This window comes from Theobroma cacao, chromosome 7 (assembly GCF_053813885.1).
Source record: "Theobroma cacao isolate CCN51 chromosome 7, ASM5381388v1, whole genome shotgun sequence".
NCBI classification, from domain to species: domain Eukaryota; kingdom Viridiplantae; phylum Streptophyta; class Magnoliopsida; order Malvales; family Malvaceae; genus Theobroma; species Theobroma cacao.
The window spans coordinates 1,628,903-1,646,361 of record NC_142645.1 but is presented as its reverse complement, the minus strand read 5'-3'; the positions used below and the strand labels follow the sequence as shown (position 1 = coordinate 1,646,361).

Sequence of the window (17,459 nt, the reverse complement as noted above, 5' to 3'; positions counted from 1 at the left end):
TATTTGCCTTTTACTTTCAAAAAGAAAAAATAAGTGTTTGAATATAAAAATTAATAATACAAGATTTAAGATAAATAATTCATTGCAATTTTCTTTAATTTAAAAATAAGTGAAAAATATATTATTTTTTGAATGTTGGAAAAGTTTATTGTTACTAATATTTGATTATTTATGCAATTATAATTAATAAATGGATTTAAAAATTAAAAAATCATTAAAAATAAATATTCATAATTTTTAAAATATTTATTTTATATAACATTTTGAATTGATTAAATAATATATATGTATATATATTAACAATACATCAAATATAAATCTTTATTTTATTTTTAGTCACTAAAAAAGGAGTCCAAATTGTAAGAGCGAGAGTTAACATTAAGAAACATGACCGAGCTATAAACCATACAACAACTTTTCTTTGAAGAACTGTTCTGAATCTAACAATCAGAGAATGCAAAGAGTATTTCCTGAAGCTATTTACCAGTACCCGTTTCAAACCCGAATATAGGATATTTGAACCTTATAGAATTGAGTCGGATACTTGTGAATACCCGATTAAAAGGTAGCCATTATTGCTATCCCTTCGATGAACACCTTTTTATGTTAGATGGCGATAGCCGGTGAGACAGCAGCAATAGGCAAGTTCTTGTCCAGAAAACTGATGGTGGACATGAGATACTTGTCATTAGGACTCAAACACAATTTCGCAGTTTCTATCAGTTTCGAGCAGATGGGCAATACATGTTCGTTTAGCTGCAAATTAAAAGAAAACATGAAGTAGTGTATCATGCCTTGCATACACCAACATTGAAGGCGAAATAAGAATTTCCTTTGATTTCTACAAGGTCAAGCTAAGATTAGGGTAGAGGAACCTACCTTGAAAGATGATGCTATGCAGTTGCAAGCTTCGAGTGACATGCTTCCCCGGGCAGCCTTCCAGCATAACAAGTCAGCCATGGAAAAGAGAAAAAAAAGGTCAATGTATTAAAAACCAGTAATTTTTCAAAAACATATTTACCTGGGAAGGCTCTTGTTCAATGACACCGACAAGGTTTTGAAGGACAGACTCAGTCAATGAGAGAAGTTCATGAACGTAAGATGAATCACCAAAGAATAACAAATCATTGCCCAGAATCTGCAAAAAAAAGAAAAATTATAGTCTTATTAGAAATCAATTTGACAACTATTTTGTTTATTCTGACTGAATCATAAAAAGGTTTTGACGTTAGGGAATTTTGAAAAACTGAAACCCTTTAAATAAAAGATAAGTCGAGGGACCTCCGGATGAACTGCATGATATGGGAGCCTCCCTTGAGAAAGTGTAGCTGATAAAGAAACTATGGCACAGAATATTCTTGCCTTCATTCTTGGTGACCTACAAAATGCCTAAGAACATTAGATAAAACAACAAATGATACTGAAAAGAACATTTGTTTGTCAGAAAATTTTTTAGCATTTAAGAAGTAATGGAAGGGCTTACCACGACTGGGAATGAATGAGTGACAATATGCTCTTCGGAATATGCAAAATGGCTACTTCAGGATTACCTAAATAAGTAAAAATAATCAGACAAAATCCATTTACTAAAGTAATATTTTAGTTGAAATTAGTAATATTAATAGAATGTTCAGTAAACAATAAATCAATGAATGACCTGGAACCATAACCAGGAGGCTGCATAATTTCCGAATGAAGGAGAGAATCCTATCAGAATCCACTGCCACTCGAGAGCCTATTAAAGCGGAAATACAACATCACTAATGAATTGCATAAATTTCAAATGATTACTACATCAAAAGCGAAAAAACTAGTAACTAGAAGTGATCTAAATGAGAAAGAAGATAATTTCTTTTCCAAAAGAGAAAAGGCACAAAATCAGCAAGTCAGATCGAAAGAATGCTAAAAAATTACCTTCCATCCAATCAAAACTCTGTAAACAGCTGATTGCTGAATCTATCAGTCCATCACAATGAGAAACTAAACCACCTAACAATGCAACCTAATATACAGCCATATGAATGAGCTCAGATTCATAGTTAAGTTGACTATTACATATTTTATTAGAGAAAGGAAACATTACCTCAGCAGTCTCAAGATAAAGATGTAATTGCTTGATATGACCCAAAATAGAAGGAATTGTGACTTCACTAAATGCTATGCAAGACTTTACAAAACTAAGATGCGTTTTCCCATCTTTCAGAGCTTTGGTAGCTAAACAATTACTAGAGTGAACAAGAAATTCCTGCAAGAATTAGTGGAAAATCAAATGCTGAATAAAGCCCAAGAGAAGTTTCTCAAAATCAATAAGAATCTGCTTTACTAGTGAAATAATGGAATAATATTTTAACAAATACATGAACAAGTAGTAACTATTTCTAAACATTAAACGCAAGAATCACAGCCAGTGCCATGACAACATTCTAGCTCCCCGTCTGAGGAAAACCAGTGCAACAGTTTTCATTCTTTAATATTCTTCCATCAAGTTGTTTAAAATGAGCTGACTGCTGCTACAACTACTTGTCAATCTCATGCGCCATATTATCCAGATAAGTGAGTTTGGATGAACAAACAGATTCACCATGAATCCTTCAACCACACATTACCTCTGTTACTCAAATGATTAACAAAATCAAATCAGAAATAGAAATATAACTGTATACCTTAAGTTCAATTATGCTGCCAAAGGCCCCACGACATTCCACAAGAAACGCTAAATGTCCTTCATACTCTGCCCCATGGTCTACCTAAAAGTAGAGCAATGACAATGTCAAAAAATCACATTAATAGTCAAGAGTAACCAACAACCTACAAGAATGTAACAGGTAAAAAAACCAAAGACTCACCATACGGACAAAAAGGGAAATTAGCCGTGCTTGCTGTTGATTATCGTCATTTTTCATGTTTGCAAGATCAGTATCATCATGTAGAGCCTGTGAAATTTCAAAAAGTAGCTGTATGGTTGTTGGATCACGTACATAACCATTCCTGCCAAACAAAACAAGCGTAAATACAACTCAATCTGGATGAGAGACTAATTTTTCAGAGACAATACAAATATGGTTCACCAATAAAGAAAAGGAAAATGAATACAGATCACAAACTACACGCAAGTTAACAGATATCAACAGAAGATACTCATTAATGAGGTTTTCAAAATCTTGTTTAGTTGTTAAAAACTACCATAACACCTGCACACTCATGAAACTTCAAAGTTTATACAACCCCCATACTGACAAACTTATGTTATGCCATTGGACTGCTTTGAACTTCAAACCTAAACCAATGCAGCCTGTGGGTCACACCTAGGTATACCACGGAGCCACCTAATTGTTATAAAGCATATGAATGCCAGTCTTTATAACCAGGTTTCTTGAATTTTATGCCATTGGACTGCTTTGAATGTCACATTATGAGAGAAATTACGATTGTTAATACCTGTGAAATAAAGATGATATTTCAAAAGCTTTGCATTCTGGCAAAATAGAAAGCTCAAGTTACTTCATGTACATATGACCCTGTGCTGAGTGCTGATGCTATTTTTAACACACAATGTAGCCATTGCACGCGCTCAGCAACTCAAAATAACAAACAAAAATATTCAGGTAAGTGCTCAGGCACACATGTTTGGCTACCTTGGTTTTCACTAAGATATTATGTTACAAGTCAATAGCAGGTGAAAACCAGTCCAATAGTCTTATGCCGGCAGTGACTGGCCACAGATTACGATGGCATCAAGGCAAGTGAGGGATAGCCCATGACAGTAATAAACAGTAACAAAAAGACAAGGGCTTAACTACATTAATTAGGATCAGAAGACAAACCATACCTTGTAGCCATATCAAGTATATGCATACTGACAATGCTACGAGAGCTCCCATGCATCAAATCTAAGATCTGAAGAAAATGGTTCTACAAAATAACAAATTGCAGCCACTCTTCCATTAGTGATGTGATAATATAGTTCTCTAATTGAGCCAAGTTATGCTACACAAACATAAAACTAAAGTATTAAGGGAGGCTGATGGAAGGGAAGGGTAAGGGGAACAAGCCAAGGTTGAAGAATATCTAATGTAGAAATCTGTTCAGAAGATTACCAAAGAAAACACATTTTCCAAGTCCTTAAAATGAGAAAGAAGCTTCACCAAGATGGATTGCAAGCCTGCTAGTTCATCTTCAGCAATTACTTTACCACATGCTAACTTTAAAATCCCTTCCAAAATAGTCTTTAGTTGGCCATCCTGGCATAATCAATGGATTGGGAGAGAATACATATATTATAACAACTGAATGCCAAATATAAAACTGTTTAAAACAAGAAAAGAAACGATATAGACAAGCACATATAATACAAGTCCAAGTCACACACGACTTATATGAAGTATTTTTAATATGGTTCTGCTACAACTGATGATTTACATCTATCATGAAAAGTGAAATTGGTCATTCCATTCCCCTTTTGATTATCTTGCCAAGTTGGAACTTTTTTGCACGTAACTCATATTCCAATGCATACCCATCTACTTTTCCCTTAACTTTGAATGATGCAACAGAAAAATGAAATGAAGATTCATATTTTTCTAGGAAGTACAGCATTGGAAAATTATCTTTAAATTCTTAATGTGCTGAGAACTTTTGCGGCCATTTGACACAAAACCGTTCCAACTTTCTTCATCAGTGCCACAAAGAGAGAAGGATATTACTGATAAGGAAAAGGGCACAATTAAAGAACCAATCCATTTTGGAGCACACAGGAAGAAGTTCCCAAGGAAATCAGCACTAAAAGGACTTACAGTTTAATAAGCCTTAAAAAACAATGCCTAAGAAAATGCTGCCTATCAATAACATAAATATGCAAAGAGCACCTCCAGACTTACCATCTGATTTTGAAGAAGAATATCGAGATAAGCTTCCACAACCTTCAGGTACTCATCAAGCCCATATTGAGAAACCACCTGACAATGCATTTTACAGTGAAAAACAAATACACCAAGAAAATAAACATAATCAATACTAAATGCATGGTTTATTGGCAAAAGGTGTTTGATATAGAGAAATAGAAAGGTAAAAATCTACGTTAGAAAAATTTAAGACTAGTTTATGAATATAAAGGAAGATACAAGAATTGTAAAATAACAAGTAAAACAAATTACAAACATCGAGTGAGGAAACAGAATATACCTGCATAACTTCATTGACAACAGCATCAACAGTGCCAATCTGAGAGATCTGTTCACACAGCCTGAGTCCAAGCAACCTGTAATTCAAACACTGCTCCAACAAGCAAGATTATCAGCAAAGATTCATATATTACATATCTAAGACAACAAAAAAGGAGGAAAGAGTAAAGTGAAGGATGGCAACAAAGAGAACTGTTTGCTCTAAAATAAATGCAAAGGCTTATGGCACAAGTCTCCTCATCATAAGAAAATTACCTGATCATAGGAGTAATCATTGCTGCACTTAATAAGATGAAGGATATCCACAGCATGAGAGCTGACAACATCAGTTGGAAGTTCCTTCAGTAAGTGATGAAGAACAATTGAGACACACGGAGAACCACCAAACAGTTCCTCCTGACTTCTTCCTAGTCCAAGCTCTACAAGTACTTGGCCAACCTGCCTCTTTCAAAAGAATGCAAACATCGTAAAATCAGTGTAAAGAAGAATTAATTCATGGAACAGCAACTATTCAGAATAGATTAACATTGCCACTAATTAATGGCAACAAGAACAGTAAATTTGAAGCAATTATCAAAAATTTCATAGACAAGTTTCATACATCCAAAATCAGCATTCCACTGTTCTGCTCAATAACTTTTTACTTTTACTAGTTCAGAACGCCTTCTATTAGACATTAATAAAACAAAAACAACCGCCAGTGACGATATTTGCTGCGTAAGTTTTATTGATGAAAATGAAATTAAAACCTAAACAAGCAGATGCTTTGGGAAAAGTATTATTGCCACATGAAACCCTATTACTAACCAGAGATGCATCATTGAATATGCATTTCATAATAAACTCAATAGCTGGTTCCATCAGACCGACAAGTGACCTCTTGCTGTCAGCAAAACATCCATGTGCAGTTTCCTTTGCTGATGATATCCGTGTAAATACAAGTTTGATGTCATTAACACATGTAATTAAAGATCCTGCAATGACAGTATCAAACAAGTCATGCCAACAAATCAATTGGAACTAGAATACGTGAAGCAAAACCAGATTAAGCCAAAGCCAATCAATAGAATGTCCTTGGTCTGATTAACATAACCTGGCAATTCTAGAATCAATATGCCAAATATGCATGCATGAAGGAGCCATTTATCAACATAAGCAAATGTCTGTGTGTAAATAAAAATACAAAACGACCTGTATCATACATGGGAAACTTCAGAGCACGATAGGCAATATACAGGCGACAATAGGCAGATGCTAATGGATCTGCTAGCCCTCTTGTCATCATAACCAGGCGCTGAAGAGACTCTGCTGGTTGTTCAATCAGAAAACGCCAGCAAGGCAAAATAGCCAGCTCCAAATAACTGAAATACAGAGAGGAGTACAAGGTAACTTATTATTACAATTATAATACAAAGAGAAAAGGAAAAGGATAAAAGTAAATGCAAAACAGAAACAAAAAAATATAAAATTAAGCAAAAATGGAAATATGAAAAAAAAAACAACCTTGCATCACCAGCATCTCTTAGAATTATTAAAGCACTAAAAGAAAAAAGAGAATATGAAATGAACCTCACATGCGTGGAAGAAGTTCTCGGATGGAACCAACCTTGCAAAACCAGTTATAGCAAGTTTCTTTGGCATCAACACAAACATCACTTGCTCCAAAGTTCTCTGCTTTAAATCCAAAGAAAAGTTTCAGTTAAAGCATCCCGTTGCTACAGTTAAGAAAATAGCAACAATCTACTGCAAACCTAGGTTTAAAACCAACAATCAATCAAAAAAGCTGAAAGTGAGATTGCACCGGCTCAAAGATAAATGACTATAGTGCATTGTTCCCTAATTTTATACTAAAAATTAAAAACACCACTCTATTGGTCCTTGGTGTAGTGAACATAGAAAAGCAACTAAGAAATAGAGTATAAGAATGTTCAAACAGACAATGACAGACAACCTGGTAAGGAGCAAAGTTTGGTTCCATCTTCAGCAAACTCAGCTTTCTGCCTGATGCGTTCCCATACCATGTCCCCAAGCATGTCCAATACATCCGTAGCAAGGACGAACAACGTTGGATAAAAATTTGAAACTGATGTATCCATTAGAAGCCTGGCAACCTGCAGAAAGGAGAATGTTATTTGAAAGCCGCGTAACCCATTCCATATACAAGCAAGATAAAAGAATATCATTCCTTGACCTTTAATTGATTTTCACATCAGATTGATATAAGTTGCCAAGTAACTCAACTTCACAAACATAAAAGAGAAATTTACCTTTATAGACAACTTCAAAGATGTTACACGATCTTCAGCGTGCCAAGCACGATTTATTTCATCTTTCAGCTCATGTAATCGTGATACATATTCCTGCCGTGTGATAGCCTTGGCACCCTCTTCTGAAGATTTTTCTATATCATCCAGTTCTTCCAGATGCATGCTAGTTGAAGATTTCTCATATGCTACAAATTTGTGTCATCAAATAGCTACAATCAGAATATAGTGCAAGTAAATTGCAAATAAACAAACAAAAAATACAGTAACAGCATCATGCTGACTACTAAAGCCTAAAGGTATCTGACTATCAATAAGTTAACGAATAAACAAAACAAACCGAAAGGAACAGAGACTTTCGTACCTTTTCCACTTCTCACAATCGTATTGGACATCTGTGAGACAAACAATGTCTCAAAGTCATGACCAAAATAATAAAAAAATCAAGTGGTATAACATCTAACCATCACACACACATGAAAGGGAATTACTTAACCAAAACAACAGACCGCCATTGGCGTTTAAAAGCTCCACAACCAAGTTCATATGTTTGCCACATTATCAATTTAACTATAAATAAGAATATTAATACTGAATTAAGACTATTATCTTATACACTAGCGGTGGATTCCAAAAACTCCACAAGCAGATTTATATACTCGACACTTATCTACTTAACTACGGATGAAGAAACCAAAAAGTTAATCTAACTACTTAAATAAACAAGTGACAATCATATAAACTCTCTTCTCGAGTTTTAAACTCCGCCACTGGTATATAGAATAACAATTCATCGAATAATTAAGTTCACATAATTACTTAAATAAACGCATGGCCATACCTCAATCTAAATTCATAGATTACCAAATTGAAATCTAAAATTCTAAGCAAATGAGATGTGCTTACAGATGAGACTGAAATCATTTTGGAAACAGGAAACCTCTGCATCAAGAATCTCTTAAACGAGGTCCACTCCTTCATTTGAACTTGGATAGAATCCTCATTCCCACTAGAAATGCTCTCCAGATCTTGTCCGTCGACGATCACAGCCGATGCTTTGGAATTAGGTGCTCTAAGCGGATCAAAGAACTCCTCGCTATTGCTACTTTCAACGTGATCATCAGCCTACAAATTATAAATTCTTAAAACTATAATTAAATAAGAAAAATGAGGAGTTAAAAAAAAGGAAAATTAAAAAAAAAAGAGAAGAGAATTTGGACCTGGCGGAGGATAGAGCGAGGAGAAGGGGAGGAGAGAGGGTGGAGATCGGCGCCTGTGCGACGGAGCGCGTGGGACTGTGCTTCTGCGACGTAGTTTCGAGGCTTGAACTCCATTTGCTATTGCCTGAGCCCTCCTTCGGTTTCTATTGCTTTAAATTAACTTTTCTGATATTCGATCCCGCCAAAGCGTGCCGTTTTATAGCCTTCCTTTACATGGGCCTTTGGGCGTTTAAGCAATTATTTAGGCCTTTAGCCCTTTTTTGTACGTCTTGCCATATTTGGGCCTTTAGCCTCTTACAAAGAATGAACTGGACTTAGTCACTCGACACGCGAATACAAACTCTCTAAAAATTCCTTACAAAGATTTCAATAAGTACTTTCCTGTATATACTAAATATTATAATATTATCCTTCCAACAATTTATTACCTAGCAATCACCTTATAAGATAATCACATTCCGTTAAAATCATCTAGTGGTGAGGCGTCAAACGTCACCTAAATGATATTTGATACATGAAATGTAATTCACATTCTTGAGATTTTAATTAAGATAAAAAAGATTGTTATGTTTGATATGACATGTTCTAAAAAAATGTAAGATCATCATAATCATCTCTTTTCTATTGGTAATGAGAATATTTGAGTTCATAAAGTTACTTTTCAATATCCAAAACAATAACTAATTTTTTTAAACTAAAATACTTCATTTTTCTTCGCAATCTCTTTATTTCAAAACAAACTGTTACCTTGAAAACCCTTTTAATAGTATTTTAGAGTTGTACAAGATATCTAGGTATCGAGGGCTATTAAGCCAACACCATCTCATCTCCGGCTCCAAAGAGAAAAAACGATCATAAATGAGGTGAGATTTGAATAAAAATTGATCATATATTTATGTTCAAGTCATAATATTTTTCATTTTTTTCTCTCTATATTGAAAAGAATTTGAAGTGACTATATGTTTCAACATCTTCCTAAATTTATTGAGGCAATAATTTAATTTTAATGTTAGCATGTGTACATCATGGGATTATGATGTATAAAGTTTATATATAAAAAATTTGAGGTAGCATCAAAATCAAATCCAAGTCTTTCCTCTCTTGAAGTAATATATCAGCACATTTCATACTACAAATTAATACCATCCTTTAGATATGGGATTTGTCATGTTTAAAGGGCATGGAAATTTGGTCATGATGAATATTACATTGAAATTTGGAAAAATTTAACACTCTTGTATTAATATTCCTAACATGGCCATTGGATAAATATATAATCACTTTAATTATATTATAATAAGTTATTAATGTGTTTTATTTATTCTTAATTAAACACTTCAATGTGTACTTGTTGACCTCTAATGCAAGTTAATTATCATGTGATGAGTAATTAATAAAAACTAAGTAAAGTTAATTCATAGGCCAAAAAAAATTACTACAACAAATTTGATCTTTGAATGTATTTTTTTAGATTTAATTGCATCATATAAATTTTTTATAATATTGTGAATAAAATGAACCCGTTAAAGTTACATGTACTAATAATGGTTACACTTTATTTATTACGTTAAAGATGAAAAAATGTAATTAAAAATTTAAGTTGTATAAAAATACACGCTGCATCAAATAATTATAGTTAAAATCCAAATTTACTATAGTGAAAACTCATCATGTATTTCTTTTAAACACCTTTTTTCATTTTATAATAATAATAAATATAAATTTTTTATAAATTTTTGCATGTTTTCATACAAGACAATTAGAAGGAGCCATGGAAAACCGTAAAATTAATATAAAATTCATCATCTAAGGGCTTCAAAGACATGTTAATACCGCGAACTTCATTGACCTAAACGACCATAGTCACTTTAAGAAGCTAGCCATAATGTTAAGAAATATTAACAAGGCAAATCGTTCCACCAACTAAAATCGACTATGCACTACCATGGGTTTGATTCAATAATTTATTCCAAAAATATTTTTAAATTTTTTTCCACTATCATGCCATTTGGCGCACACCGGTTTGATATCATCCACAATATAATTTATAATAGCTTATTACACAATAAACATTTACACGTAGGATTGATTAATTCTTCATTGCTAGCTAACTTGCATTAATTTTTATTAGATTAAAAAATTAATGAAAGTAATTCATTGTACATGACAATGAAATTAATGAAATTAAAAAAGCTTAGGTATTGCTTTTCCCCAACACGTTGAGTGGCAGCGAGTTTAGGGTCTGTTTTTTTTATTTATTTTTCCTTCTTCTTCTCCTCAAATGGCAAACCCTAACTTTGCTTTGCCTAACAGTATGGCTAAATTTCCTCAGGTCAGGCATATGGGGACACCTTTTGCTGTCCATCAATGGAGATTGCTCAAGCTAAAGCTAGCTTTACAAGAAGTCAAGATTCGAAGAAAGATGGCTAGAATTTGCCCTTTTGACTTCTATGATACCATGTGATGATAGAAACTAGCATATGCTTCAAGCTTTTACAACAAAATAAAATAATCGATTATAAAATTCATAATAATTAAAAAAAAAAGGAAAGAAGAAAATTATAGAAGGTCATACATATGCATCAAGACAATATTGAAATATTGTAAATTAGGGTTTTTGGAGATAATTATATACGAAGATGTACGTCTTTAATTATGAAGCAGATAAAAATTTATATATATTGTGTAATTAAATTTCATGAACTCATAATTTTTTTTTGAAAGATGAATTCATAACTAACGTGTTATGCATTGGATTTTGACAATTTAAATTATCACATAAACATTATCAATATAATTATTTCATTGTAAACCTTGAGTCGGCTTCGTTGAGATGGTTCAACCACCCTACCACTGCCCCACCACCCTTAGCGGTGGACTTTCCATTGGGTTGGGGTTCTAAGCTTCAAGTCTCAGTTCTTGGAACAAATAAAATTATAAAAAAAAGATAATTTTTAAATTTTTCAATAAACACAATGATGATTTTTAAAGATATGTACAATATAATTTGATATTTTAATTATCTGAAATGAGTTAATAATAGAAGAAACATAAAAAAAATTATCCCATTTATTGAATTTAACTTTGGGATGTATGCAAACAATATTTGAACTTGACTTGCTTAAGAACTAAACCCTAGATTTTCTAATTAATTATAAGCTCTAGAATTCGACCACACTCCATGCATTGATCCCAAAGAGCCCTCCCACCACCTTTTACCTCTTTTCCCGCGTCTTTTGGTCAACCCTCTCCTTTATTCCCCTTATAAGCCCAAGTCCAAGCCCCCCCATTTCCTTCACAAATCTAAGCTTAGCCCCCCAAGAATCCAAGACCCATTCTTCTGATCTCCATTTCCTTCACTACCCAAAGCAAGAACAAGAACAAAACGAACCAGAAACTCCCATTTCGAGAACCCAAAAGAGCACAAAGAAGGAAATGGAGCTTACCAAAATCTTTGTCGCTATAGCCATAACCTTTGCCATCACCATCACTTTGGCCATGAAAAGCATCGTGGTCACTGAAGAGAAGCAGCCTGCTTCCAACCTCATCAATGGCGGTGGTTCTTCTTCAAGCACGTTCCAACCCTCCTCGCAGAATGAACCGAAACCGATGCCTTCCAAAAGGGTAAGTCGCTTCCTTCAGGATAAAGCTAGGAACCCTAGGGCAGCTGACCATTGCCGCAAGGACCAAGAGGTTTGCCACGTCCAAGGTGGGAACAACACCACCTGCTGCAACAACAAATGCGTCGACTTGGTCACCGACGGCCACAACTGCGGTGCATGCAGGAATAAGTGCAAGTTCACCCAGGTTTGCTGCCGGGGAGAGTGCGTCTACATTTCTATGGACAAAAGGCATTGCGGGGCTTGCAACCACCGTTGCAAGCCTGGCGAATACTGTGTTTATGGAATGTGTAACTATGCATAAATAATTCCGAAATAAAACGGCCGGCCGGATCAATTTAAGATGATCGGGTTAAGAGTTCGTGTGAAGTTCGTGATAATTTATTCATATATACAATAAAAAAAAATCAACGTTTTGCGGTGGTTATTTAAAAATTATAATATAAAGTTTCATTATTTTTCTTTATAATTGTTTGTCCAAATGTAATGACATAAAGAAAAAATTATAAGCAAAATTTCTATGGAATTGCTTAATGTTGCTACCCTTACATATTTTTTTGGGTTAGGGGAGAGAAAGGGAGGATATATTTCATTTTTAATGTATATTATCATTGCAACAATATTCTGTTAATGTAAGTTAATTTTGAATACCAATAAAATTATTGATATATTGTTGCTCGAAATTTTATAATCAATCTTACTAATTAAATTGCCAATACGATAATATATCTAATTTTTCTTGATATTGGTGTTGAAATATATACAATTTAATTGAACTCTAAAGTATATTGTAACTTGAATTATATATATATATATATATATATATATATATATTTGTTGATAGTTTCAATTTTAACATTAATCTTTGACAAAAAAAAGGAGGAACAAGAAAAATGAAGATTTTTTTTTATTGCAAAGTTTGTGATGCATTAATTATATACACTATATATATATCCTCCCATTAGATGGTAAAAGAGAAAAAGAATAAAAAAATGTAACTCATAAAAGAAAATTAGCCGATAATTAAGCCTCTAATTTGTTAAAATTGTTATTAAAGGATATTTGGTCAAGCAAATGCCAGCTTTTGAGCTTTGTATATTACTTCAACTTCAAGCACGAAAGAGTAACAAAGCTCAGTTCACACTTCACACCAGATCTGAGGCTATAAAAAGGCCATGGGGTTTTACCTTAAATTTCGCTTAAGATCACATGGTTCTTCACATGTATTCTCATGCACATGCAACTCTCCATCTTGTTCAATGGGTTTTTTCTTTTTTCTTTTTTCCCTTCTGATTTAAGTGTTTAATTACCTCTATTAAATTATATTATGGACTGTGTAACTATGCATAATTAATCCAAAATTAAGATGGCCGAATTAAGAGTTTCGTGTGCAATTCGTGACGGTTTATATTTCTTTTTGACATGAAATATAAACATTTTTAAAGAAAATAAAGAAAGCATAAATTTTAATCTTAAGAACATGTGATCATTTGTCCTGATCCCAAGAACATAGGATTTCAGCAAAGCTTGAACTGATATTAGTAGATTAAAGAAAAGAATAATGTGCAAATTAATACAATAATCTTCTTCTCTCTTGCAAAAAGAATTTGAATCATTGAAATAATGAGATTAATGTTATGTTCCTAATTGCTAAGCATAATTGCAAAGTCCAAAAACACAAAGGCTTCCATTTTTGCACCTATTGTTGCACCCCCCACAATGGTTTCTACTGAAGGCAGGGTTCGCACATTTGCCATTGCAGCATACTTCATTGTACCTACATTTCTTCCCACACATTCCACAGTTCATCCTGTCCTTCAACACATTAACACACTTCTTCTTGCAACAGTAAGGCCCCGGGCTTCCTCTAGCGCGACAAATCCTAGGAAACTTGTTGCAAGTCATTCTACGTGCTCGCCTTTTGCAGGAGGAATCTACCTGCTCCACCTAAGGTAGGAGATTGATCATCAGTTTCAGTTGATTGCAAGTTGAAGGAATTGGTTGTAGCATGCACTTCATATTTTATTTCATTTTCTTCTTGTTGTTGTTGTGCATGTTGCATTGCATGAGTACCTAGGACTACTAGAGCTAGGAACATGATGAATCTCAATAGCAGCTTTCTCAAATTCATCGATGAAAGTTTCAGAAAGATCGAGGAAGAATGATTTATGCTGGTTTTTGATGCAATGAAGAACTCTGATGTGGGAATTGGTAGAGAAGAAGGGGTTTTTATAGCAGACTTTGGAGGGCTGAAACATGTTATGTGTTTCATGTGACACAGTACTCTTAGTGGAATGGTCCAAATTATTCAACTGCTATTAAACAAATAAAAAGTTAAAGATTTTATTCTATGTACAGGGTCAAGGACAGCTTTGATTTGTTTCTCTTCCCCAAATTCAAATAATAAACAAAGATTATAGGGAGCATGGTCTTCATTCTCTAACTCTAGACCAGGATAAACAAATAGTAATATAATTTAACATAGTCCAAAAGCATACCTGCAGCACTGAAAAAGTTCATACACAAGCAAAAAGTTCTTGCTGTTTCATTGAAAGAACTTCTTGTTTATTCAAACATAGACAACACGATCGAATGCTCACTTGTTTTCTGTCATCTGCAGAATATTATATTGGGAACAGAAGTCTATGTGTTCAAAATTTAGGCAGTGTTCATGATCCTGAACAACTTTTATTTCCTCTCAGTGCTCTTCTGCTGCATTGTATATTTTTTGCAGATCTTGGTCGATTTCAGTGCTGCAAATAAAGTTATAATTTGAAGATTTTATTCTCCGGGAAGTTCTAAGCTACTGACAGGTTGCATCAAGAGATCTTATTAATTAAGAGTTCCATTGACAGTATGAATATTGATGAATGACATGTTATGGTAGTTATGTCATTCTCAGTTCAGTAAATTTGGAGTTTATCAATATCCCAATTACTTCTAGAATTTGGTTTAAACTGTAAAAATCAGTGTCAGATTTCTGTTGTTTGATTTATAATTAGATAATTGATATCTGAATGTACTGGTGAATGATCGATCATCACTGACCAATGATTGGCAGTGAACTATGTCATAATGGAAACTGTAAACTGAAGTGGATTGGGGACTTATCAGGAAAAACCTGAGAAGAAAAATCTCTGAAATCCTTCATTGGAAAGAATTCTTGTAAGAGGCTGACATTTTGATGGAACTTGAAAAGCTTTCATGCATTCCCTAACCTGGAACAATTTATTACAGTCATTGATCCTTGTTCGAGATAGTTACACACTTGAAAGTTTAATCTAGTCCTTCATTTTTCAGTTTTGATTAGTAATTGCCTGCATGGCTTCTCTTACTCATTATGCAGGGCATGATGCCACAGTTTTTGATTCTTTTTCTTGGCTAGGACTTTGTTCGATCCTCATTTCGATCAGTTTGTGCAGCTTATAATCACCAGAAAAATATCTCAGATTGACTCAAATGGCCAGAAACTATTAAAACAAAAGAACAATATTTCTGATTGAATGAACTGCATCTAGCTTTTACAAATCAAACAAATCCAACTGATATTCAACAAAAAAATTCTTCTAAGCATAATTGCACAACCCAAAAACACACAATTCTCCATTGCTGCACCTATTGTTGCAGCCACCACAATGTTTCCTATTGAATGATGGATTAACACATTTTCCTTTGCAGCATATCTCATTGTACTTGCACTTCTTCCCACACTTCCCGCAATTTAGCCGGTCCATCAATATGTTTACACATTTCTTCTTGCAGCATTGAGGTCCAGGACTCCCCCTAGCATGACAAATCCTAGGGAACTTGTTGCAAGTAAGTCTTCGAGTTCGTTTCTTTTGCAAGAGAGATCGGCCTTCTGTTTCATCTAACATGAAACGTTGTTTAGTCTCAGCATCATTATCATCCTCTTCAGCTGCTGACTTATTATCAGTATCATCCTGTTGGTCTAGACTTGCTGTTGCTGCAATGCTTAGGACTAGAACCATGACAAGAATCGATACAAAGAGTAGCTTTATGAACTTCATGGAGATTGTGTGCAAGAAGAGAGAATTGACAGATTGTGAAGAGGATTAAAACAGAGGTTTGGGATGGAGAGTAGGGTGACTAGAAGAAGGGTATTTATAGGGAATGCTCTGGGTGGAAGGGTCTGCCTTCAAATAAAAAAATAAGTTAAAGAAAGCAAAGACCAAGCTTGCAAAATGTCCACATTCATCAATTCAAATACAAAACAAATGTGAACCATAGGGAAAGGCTGACTCTACATGTGGACTGCATCAACAAAGTGATGAACCATTCATGACTTTTTACTCGTCTTGTTACTCAGATTTGAAAGCTTTTTCAATCTCAAAGTAGATTGCGCTACCTGAAACTACTGAAATCGTCAAGATTTCTGAACTGCAAAATCTTTTTTTTTTGCCAGAATTAGGTGCAGTTTGAAACTAAAAGCCATGTGAATCTACACCAAAATACAACCAGGTCAGAAAACAACACCGGTATTTGGCTAGTTTGCACTGGTGGAGATGTGTTTATCAAACTTCCTAGATCCTGCGAAGGATATGACATTCATTTATAGAATTGAGAGTCCACATGGATTTTGTTTCAGGTCTGAGAGAGCCCACACTGGCCTGCAGCATCAGTCTTTGTAAAAATGAGATCCAAGGTTCAACAGGTATAAAAGTACAGTTTCCCTGTCATGACCATTGATTTGGTTAAATTAAGGAAAAACAAAAGTAAAACCAAAAAAACAAAGGGCAAGCCATGGCTAGCCTAGCATAAGAAATTGTCTGGGTCTGTAAGGTATTATTTATTTTGATTCGTTAAGTTTCATGATTTTGTATCACAAAAGACGTATCATAAGTTTAAAAAAATTTCAATACTTAAATATTCAATCATACTCTAATACACAGATGATGTAAGATTTACGATTCTACTGTGACACCTCACCTATCAAAACTTGTAAATGGTACTGTCAGTTTTGAAGAATAATGTTTTACACACCCCATCTAACCATCTTGATCTAAAAATGGGAGGTTAAAAGGTGAGGGGAGAGCAAAGTAAGCAGCACTATTCATTCCAAAAACCCCATATGCATACAAGCTTTCTTGGCCTTTAGATGGTAGGAAACAGGGACGAAGTTAGTCAACTTTTGTCGAGGGTTAAAGACAGACGAGT

The 17,459-nt window shown here is 34.1% G+C and overlaps 3 protein-coding genes and 1 pseudogene across 5 annotated transcripts; 1 reads left to right on the top strand and 3 right to left on the bottom strand.

Annotated features, from left to right (window-relative positions):
• Positions 1 to 310: 310 nt before the first annotated feature.
• Positions 311 to 8,815, bottom strand: LOC18593463 (uncharacterized). Of its 3 annotated transcripts, none has more exons than XM_018125235.2 (23): positions 8,665 to 8,815; positions 8,351 to 8,569; positions 7,809 to 7,839; positions 7,448 to 7,632; positions 7,132 to 7,291; positions 6,755 to 6,854; positions 6,372 to 6,541; positions 5,988 to 6,154; positions 5,436 to 5,624; positions 5,182 to 5,271; positions 4,878 to 4,955; positions 4,098 to 4,241; positions 3,830 to 3,912; positions 2,847 to 2,988; positions 2,664 to 2,747; positions 2,084 to 2,245; positions 1,915 to 2,002; positions 1,658 to 1,735; positions 1,484 to 1,550; positions 1,282 to 1,378; positions 1,022 to 1,138; positions 880 to 936; positions 311 to 756 (listed from the first exon to the last, which is right to left on the bottom strand). In XM_018125235.2, exons 1-23 carry the CDS (start codon positions 8,776 to 8,778, stop codon positions 607 to 609), a joined length of 2,772 nt encoding a protein of 923 aa, XP_017980724.2. In that variant the 5' UTR covers positions 8,779 to 8,815; the 3' UTR covers positions 311 to 606. The 3 variants fall into 3 exon arrangements, with proteins under 3 accessions (XP_017980724.2, XP_088664691.1, XP_007020754.3); XM_088808565.1 differs by having other exon boundaries at positions 5,436 to 5,618; XM_007020692.3 differs by having other exon boundaries at positions 6,755 to 6,851.
• Positions 8,816 to 11,977: 3,162 nt separating this feature from the next.
• Positions 11,978 to 12,664, top strand: LOC18593462 (Stigma-specific Stig1 family protein). Its single transcript, XM_007020690.3, has one exon. The coding sequence runs from the start codon at positions 12,100 to 12,102 to the stop codon at positions 12,586 to 12,588; it is 489 nt and encodes a 162-aa protein (XP_007020752.3). The 5' UTR covers positions 11,978 to 12,099; the 3' UTR covers positions 12,589 to 12,664.
• A 1,270-nt stretch (positions 12,665 to 13,934) lies between these two features.
• LOC148761402 (uncharacterized) lies at positions 13,935 to 14,415 on the bottom strand (annotated as a pseudogene).
• Positions 14,416 to 15,850: 1,435 nt separating this feature from the next.
• On the bottom strand, positions 15,851 to 16,312 carry LOC18593461 (uncharacterized). The gene has a single exon (XM_007020689.3). The coding sequence runs from the start codon at positions 16,310 to 16,312 to the stop codon at positions 15,851 to 15,853; it is 462 nt and encodes a 153-aa protein (XP_007020751.3).
• Positions 16,313 to 17,459: the final 1,147 nt, after the last annotated feature.

What these genes read in the sequence shown, in the direction of transcription:
- LOC18593463 (XM_018125235.2), bottom strand. Translation starts at nt 8,778, where the DNA reads ATGGAGTTCAAGCCTCGAAACTACGTCGCAGAAGCACAGTCCCACGCG. An exon ending in GATTGTGAGAAGTGGAAAAG is followed by an intron (nt 7,633 to 7,808) that starts GTACGAAAGTCT and finishes ACAAATTTGTAG; the next exon opens with CATATGAGAAATCTTCAACT. An exon ending in CTTTGAAGTTGTCTATAAAG is followed by an intron (nt 7,292 to 7,447) that starts GTAAATTTCTCT and finishes TCCTTTCTGCAG; the next exon opens with GTTGCCAGGCTTCTAATGGA.
- LOC18593462 (XM_007020690.3), top strand. Translation starts at nt 12,100, where the DNA reads ATGGAGCTTACCAAAATCTTTGTCGCTATAGCCATAACCTTTGCCATC.
- LOC18593461 (XM_007020689.3), bottom strand. Translation starts at nt 16,312, where the DNA reads ATGAAGTTCATAAAGCTACTCTTTGTATCGATTCTTGTCATGGTTCTA.